A 7,437-nucleotide genomic window follows, 5' to 3' on the forward strand; every position below is an offset into this window, starting at 1 on the left:
AATGGAACAGGAGGAAATAAACACAGAAAACCACAGCATATAAAAACAATAAATAAATAAATGGATAGATGGAACAGGAGGAAATAAACACAGAAAACCAATAAAACAATCTCAGCTGAATTAAAGCAAAAATGCAGTTATCTAACCTGGCTGTTAACAGGCTGTTCAGGACTGTGGCCAGGCCTTTCCATCATTCTGGGGAAAAACCGTGTGGAACGGTGTCTGTGTCTCTGAGGCCAAAGTTACCAGATTTCTTTTGGACTACTCACTTAGGTGACTGGATGAGAGAATGCCTTTATTGGTTGATGCTGGAAGGCGAAGTTAGTTACCTGTTGCTGTTTTTTTCTTGCTGCACATGGTATCCAGGAAAAAGCAGCAAAGTGGAAGAATCCCGACGGACACATGGATGGGCTAACGACTAATGGCGTTCTAGTCATGCATCCCAAAGGGGGGTTTACAGAAGAATCTAAGCCTGGGGTCTGGCGTGAAATTTCGGTCTGCGGTGATGTATATACTCTGCGTGAAACAAGATCTGCCCAGCAAAGAGGCAAGCTAGTAAGTTGGGGTGTTTATGATAAATCATGCCTTTGAAATCCATTTCTAGCCTGACTGTCTGAATGGTCAGGTCCGGAGCAGTTCCTGTTTGTAAAATAGAGTGGCAGCAATGAAATGTAAACCTGAAGCAGCCTACGGAATAAAGCAACACGAAAACCCATCAGAAAAACACCGCAAACAGATGTGCTCCATACTCTCCCTGTAAAGCCCTCCGGGGCAGCCATGCCTTAACTCCAGGTGGACCGTCAGGGCTAAGGGGGATTTGAAGCCCCTTAAAAGGGGCTTGTTCGGGGTACCCAGTTGCCTGACCTCTTTGGGGGAAAGGTTGCAGAGCAGGAGGCTGGCTGATGACCTGCGGACAGGGAGGCGTTAGTTATGGGGAAGGTGGTCCTTAAGAGCAGTAGGAAACCTTTGGAGCATATCTGGAATTTTGGGAAAGTTTCCATGCCACAGAAGACAAGTAGCCTGCTTGGAGACATCCGTGGGAAGTCAAGGAGAAAGCAAGAGGTTCCCACTTTGCCCTGAAGTAGGCCTGGCTGCCAGTGAAAAATAGAAAAGTAGTTTGAAAACAATCCCCAGGGGGAATGGGGTGGTTTGGAGGACACGGGGAAGATGTCTGGGGCGGGGGCGATGCCTGTCGCGCCCTTAAGACATCCCAGGGAGTCAGAACCGTAAATGTCGGTGCCAGCACTTTGGAGCTGGGCCTGGACGTGAATCGAGAGACAAGGAAGTTGGTGTAAAGATGGGGCCAGGTACTTCCTGTGGGGAGGGCTCCAGGGGAAAGGTGCCACCGTGCTCTGCCCCATTCGTGGCTTCATGGGCAGCCCATGCAGAGCACGGTGCACCCATTCAACCCAGACGGTCCCAAGGCCTGTAAAACCAAAGCCAGGCCTTCCCCGCCCCGTACGGGCTGGGCTTGCTGCAGGCCAGCTCAGCGAGGCCTCCTGTCCTGTCCCTTCCTGAAACTTTACGAGGGGGAAAGATGCGCCTTACACCAAGAAACGGGATGCCCTTCCTGAGCACAAGGTAGAAGACGCTGCTTTGCATTCTCGCCAGCCTGGAGTTCCCATGATTGATGGCTCTGACTATGTCTGTGAGAGTCTGCAGTGTGACCTTTCTGCTTCGTTTAAATCCAAACTTGTTGCTGATGAATTGCATGCCAGAGGACCTGGGGTTTCAGGGAAGCTTCAGCTGCAAACGTGAAATGCATGACGCATCCTGATGAAATTCTGGTCTTAGTCCCTTATAAATTAAAGTGTGTGCATGAGTCTGGAATGCTCATGTTGGAAAACCAGTGCACTTTTGGGCCCCGGCGTGTGCAGTCTTTTTCCAAGATGTGTGTGTGTCTCTACCGACATAGAGAACTGCTTCATATATCTGACCAAGTGGGCTTTCTGAGAGAATAAATTTATATTAGTCTTTTCAGGGACTTCTTGCTGTAACATAGTCCTGTGAACGACATTACTGTGTGAAGATCATTGTTTATGCCACACTATCAATGCTCAATGTGCATTTTACAGTGGTGTGAGCAAAATGAGGAAGGCCTCCGCCCGGGGAAACTTGCAATTTAAAATTTTGGCCGTGAGGCGGTCAACAGCGAAGGAGGAAAGGGGGCTCGGGGGAGCGAGGAGCGCCTGTGGAGCCGGCTGCTCTGGTTTTTAAACCACAATGGCTTGTCACACGGGAGAAGACGAGGATTTGTGGGGACGAGGAGGAGGTTGGATGAGGCATCAGTGACAGGCACGGGAGGGGAAGATGGGGGGCGTCTTGTGTCTGGTGGGGGGGTCAGGATGAATTACGGAGAGCGAGGGCATACCCGAGGGCCAGTGGGGTGTACAGTGGGGGTTTGGGGTCCAGTCCCCACCCAGTCTTGGCGCTGCCGGGTGCCTTTGGGCCAGTCCCAGCCGCCTCGCAGGGTGGTGGTTGTGAGGCTGAGGTCGAGAGGAGCAGGAGAAACGTGTGAGCTGCCCTGCGTCGCTTGGAAGGAAGAAGCGCAGGGAGCGAGTGAGTCGATAAGCTGACGGGTGGCCCCACATCTCTCCCTGCTGCCGCAGGTAGAGAACGAGACCAACGTCCTCCAGGATGGCTCGCTCATCGACCTGTGCGGGGCCACGCTGCTGTGGAGGACGGCCGAGGGCTTGCTGCACACGCCCACCCAGAAGCACATCGAGGCCCTGCGGCAGGAGATCAACGCGGCCCGGCCCCAGTGCCCCGTGGGGCTGAACACGCTGGCCTTCCCCAGCATCAGCCGCAAGGAGGTGGTGGAAGAGAAGCAGCCGTGGGCGTACCTCAGCTGCGGCCACGTCCACGGCTACCACAACTGGGGGCACCGCAGCGACACGGAGGCCAACGAGCGCGAGTGCCCCATGTGCCGAACCGTGGGCCCCTACGTCCCCCTCTGGCTGGGGTGCGAGGCGGGCTTTTACGTCGACGCTGGCCCGCCGACTTACGCGTTCACTCCTTGCGGGCACGTGTGCTCCGAGAAGTCCGCCAAGTACTGGTCGCAGATCCCGCTGCCCCACGGCACCCACGCCTTCCACGCCGCCTGCCCCTTCTGTGCCACGCAGCTCACCGGCGAGCAGAACTGCGTCAAGCTCATTTTTCAGGGTCCAATCGACTGATGCCGCCGTTTTGCAGACGACCACGAGGAAGCTAATCCCGTTAACGATTTACTGTGAAGATAAAGAATTTGCCACTAACTCTAGCTTTTACCTTTTTTATAGGATTGTTATTAATCAGGGCTTTTGCGGGTGGGCCTCGGCTGCGAGCATTGTGAAGTGTGAAGGTACACGGATACCTGAACCAAACGGAGATCAGTGGCATTGCATGCTGAGCGGCAGCTTGTTCGTGACATCTTCTCGGTCAAATTGTAGTATATTTGTAATGTTTGTAAGATCAGAAGAAAAAATACAATGTCTTAATGATTTTTTTAACCTTGGATTTTTTAACAGAAATGCTTTTCTTCTAAACTTTGACAAGCCTTTAAAACACGTATTTTTTCAACCTAAAAGGAGCATACAGAATGTAATTCGTCTGTCCTGTCTATTTTTCTCTTTTCTCTCTCTTTTTAATTTGCAATATAACTAACTTGAATAGTTCATTCTCAAGGAGGATGGACTGAATGTGTGGGCAAACCCAGGTGAATGTTGACTGTATACCTGCAGTAACCCAGCCGTGAACACAAAGCAGCTGGCTTCAGGAAGCAGAGCACAAAAGCTTGACAGAACTCTGCAGTTTGGGCTAATGCCACTCTCCAAAAAAAGGAAAGAAAGAAAGATGCAAGTACTTGAAATTTGGAGGTCATGGACTGCTGGCTTGTGTCTGTCTTTGACACCAAGTTCCTGTGTCCATCAATGCTTGTAACTGATAATGTGAGAAGGCTTAAAAATACGGGTTGCTTGTCCCCTTCCACTGTGTAGGACGTGTCCTTTTGTGTGCAGCAAAGAGTTTCCGAGTGAGCAGAATTATCCGGCGGCCACTAAATGACCATCCTGCTCTGTCTTGCGCTGACTGTACCCCTCACAGATTTGTCCTGCCAGGCTCAGAATTAGGCCCGGTTTCTCACTAGCTTGTCTTACCTTCCTGCAGAGGGGGAAAATGGCTTTTCTCTGGCTTCGTTCCAAGCCATCCCTGTCTGTTTGAAGGGCCCTCCATGTGTTCCCAAGTCTGTCATTCATTTCCTCCCCAACTAGGCTGCCCCTACTGACACGTCCCCATCGTTTAAAGTTGTCCCTGTCACCCCCTTGATTGAGGCTGTGGGGAAGTGGCTCTGTTGTCAGTGTAGTGAGAAGGATGTGGGACCTTTGTGATGCATGAAAGTCATTTTGATAAAAATCTGGTGAAGACAAGGCAAGGTATTTCATCAGCTCTTTTCGGTTCTGCATCTGGTTTTAGTTGTTTTGGGGTTCTTTCCCTGTCCAGCCATCTTCGCCATTTTATCAGTTTTCTGTCAATGGCGAATTCTGCGCTGTGGTTTTCTTTCCACGGAGTATCGTTTGTCCTTGCATGCCTTGAGCCTTTAGGCAAATTGCAGCGTGGCAACTAATTATACATTCTGTTGAATGGCTTCACTTGCCCTGCTAGCACAAAGGTTTTTGTTTTGTTTTTACAGGACATACATCTGCCAGCCTTGGACAGAATCCAACAGAGAGCTTAGGCTTCTGCCAATTATTTCCACCCCATGGGTTCCTTCCCGCCATAAGCAAGATCCACCATTTATTCAAGGGAAATTTAGCACTTCCTTGGGAAAACCCTGAAACTAGCGGAAATGCTTATTTCTAGAAGATGGGTTTGCTTATCTCCCTTGTGCAAGCTTTGCTGACCTCTCTTCTTTCAGAAACAAGGGTTTCCTCTCATTTGGAATTGCCCCGGAAGCACAGAATTGCTCTTCCCAAGCAATGGGTAGAGGAGAATTGGTCCAGGCTTCCATTGGATTCTGCCGCTTGATCATCAGTGTCGGGCACTCTTGAGTCTGAAAGATCTGCAGAAGGATTTCTCATGATTCGCATGTTTTGTAGCTATTTTAAAATCAGTAATGAAAACTAAGCTGTTTTGTTAAACTTGCTTCGGTGATGCTACCCCCAATGTGCAAACATTTTAAAATAGTTTTAGTTCTGCTGGTTTCTTAACTTTGCAGTTTGCCATCTGTCCTGTTTTTCTTACCGTCTGAAAAGTGTCAGTTCATTATTATTTTTGTTTGCAATTGGAAGAAAACACCAAATGTCACATTTAAATAGCCAGGATTAATTCTTGCCCTAGGTGACTCGAAACCTTTCATTTGGAGTGCGGGGAATAGGAAAGAAGAAAAGTTACTGATCACTCTGAAAGTTAGGAACTGGGAGTTTCTCATGAACATTAACTTGCTGCTTGCTAACATTGCCATTGGTGTGGGACAATTTTTGTGCTTTTTCTTTACCTATGGAATTGGAGGTATTCTGTGCAGATGTGAAAAAGCCCCCACCCAAAACTCATTGCACATCTGGAGTGAACCTGGCAGTTTTGATCTCCTTTCTGTTAAATTCACAGCAGTTCCTTGCAATGCTTGTGTCCTTTGTATAAATATATAATTTATATGATTTTAATATATTGTGTATATACTTGAATTGGCCTGTTCATATTTTGGATGTAATATTGTTTTATAGTTAACCTCTTAAACATTTTCATGTGTCCATTGCCCACTGGCTGATGAGGCATGTTTTTAATCTGCTGTTTAATACGATTTGGCTGTATAAAAAGATCAGCATTTTGAAGTGGAAACAGCCCTTCCTTTTCTTTGGAAAGGCCACAGATAGGGCCAGTTGCTTCCAAAACATGTTGTCCTCGTGCCTTTAAAAGAAACAGCTTTTTGCCTTTGATTCCACAAGAAAAAACACGTTCTAGTTCTGATAGCCCTTGCTGCCGTAGCTTGGGAGATCCACAACAGATCCCTGTCTTTTCGTGTACGTGACCTGGGGCCCTATTTGTTCCCCAGTCAATTCTTCAAGCTGCCTGCTCAAGTAAAAATGCCGTAAAATTAAAGGTTTAAAATGGCTGTGCTTGCCAACGTCTAGGGCAGAAAAACACGGCAGCACATACTCTCTCTCCCCAAAGGCATACGCTGTCCCCACAGTTAGATTTCCTTCACATGCAAATATGTACCTAAAAATCCCACACCACCATCGTTGAAGGAGTTAATATGGAAGCTGCTCTAGATGTTTTGAAGGAAGGACCACTGGATAGACTCGGGGCCCAATCTTTGAAGCCCTTCCAGGCGTTGTGCAAGGGGACAAGCACAGTTAAGGATTCAAAATACTGCTGGCGGGCTTCTGGGGAAAACAATATGTCTAGTAGTAAAGGTTTCCCCTCGCCTCTTAACAAGAGTCACCCCTTTTCTTATTGCAATGTTTTGTGGGGAAGAAAGCACCATGAAAAGGCTGTGAGCGCTGAAGGAATTCCTGGACGGTGCTCCACTTTCCAACATGGCAACTTTAATCTGCCTCAAGTTTTTCTGGTGTGCTGTGTGTCTCGAGGGTTTTCCAAGGAAGGCTAGTTTTAATTCTTCATAGTTTATTCATGTTCAAGGTTAGATGAGGCTTGTCTTTACTTTCGGCAGTTCCGTGATGTGTGTTACTCCACCTAAAGATCAGGCACCGCTCAGAACCTGCACTTGTGTTCTGGTGCGGTTTAGCACAAAAAATGCAGCAGCCAAGGGAGAAGAGCGCTCTCTGAAGGAGTCAGAATGGAAGGTCTTTTGTAGTTTCCTTACTTGCTGGCACTGAAAGATTCTACACCAATAATGGGCTTTTCTGGATTGATTGATTGATTGATTAATATTGTCTCTTTCTGTTGCTGTTTGTTTTGCCTGTTCCTAAGCTTCCCTGACATAATTATATTGCATTGAAACTTCCTAGAGTTATACCCTCAAACACTTCATTTTTTGAGAGTTTGCAACCTGCTTTTGGTATATTTTTCTCCCCAGTCAGCAATAATGCAGTCGATAAGTACAGGTTTTGTGGCAGTCAGTCAGATTTGTACAGAACTTGGTACAGGTTCTAATCCAAAGGATGTCTTGTGTCTCATCTGTTAAAACTCTACTTACTGTATGTATGCAGCCCTGACATTCTTTGCTCAGGAGGAGGAGTAATTTGTTGTGGGAAACGTCGTGGCAGTCTGCATTGGATAACCAAGCCCTTCTATAGCACACGATATCCAAGTACATTAATGTGTGCTGATTATACTTATTTATTTTGGTGTCTCGGGGGTGGTCTGAGACAGAGGTTTAGAAGACACTTATTTTGGGGTTTGGTGAGGGAACCCCAAGATTTTGGGAAAGAACTGCATCTCTGTGGAGGAGAAAGCCTATTGCAGAAATGTGTCAGTCGGCACTTGGCAAGGGATTGTGGC

The 7,437-nt window shown here is 47.7% G+C and overlaps 1 protein-coding gene across 1 annotated transcript in view; it reads left to right on the forward strand.

Annotated features, from left to right (window-relative positions):
- Positions 1-6,939, forward strand: part of PELI2 (pellino E3 ubiquitin protein ligase family member 2) — a 103,714-nt gene extending 96,775 nt beyond the window's left edge. The window contains exons 5-6 of the mRNA XM_044435632.1: positions 367-555; positions 2,610-6,939. Of these exons, the coding sequence (XP_044291567.1) occupies positions 367-555; positions 2,610-3,176 (756 nt within the window). The 3' untranslated portion in view covers positions 3,177-6,939. The remainder of the gene's footprint in view (positions 1-366; positions 556-2,609) is intronic.
- The last annotated feature ends 498 nt before the right edge of the window (positions 6,940-7,437 follow it).

This window comes from Varanus komodoensis, unplaced genomic scaffold (genome assembly GCF_004798865.1).
Source record: "Varanus komodoensis strain SLA01 unplaced genomic scaffold, ASM479886v1 scaffold3, whole genome shotgun sequence".
In the NCBI taxonomy this organism is placed as follows: Eukaryota; Metazoa; Chordata; class Lepidosauria; order Squamata; family Varanidae; genus Varanus; species Varanus komodoensis.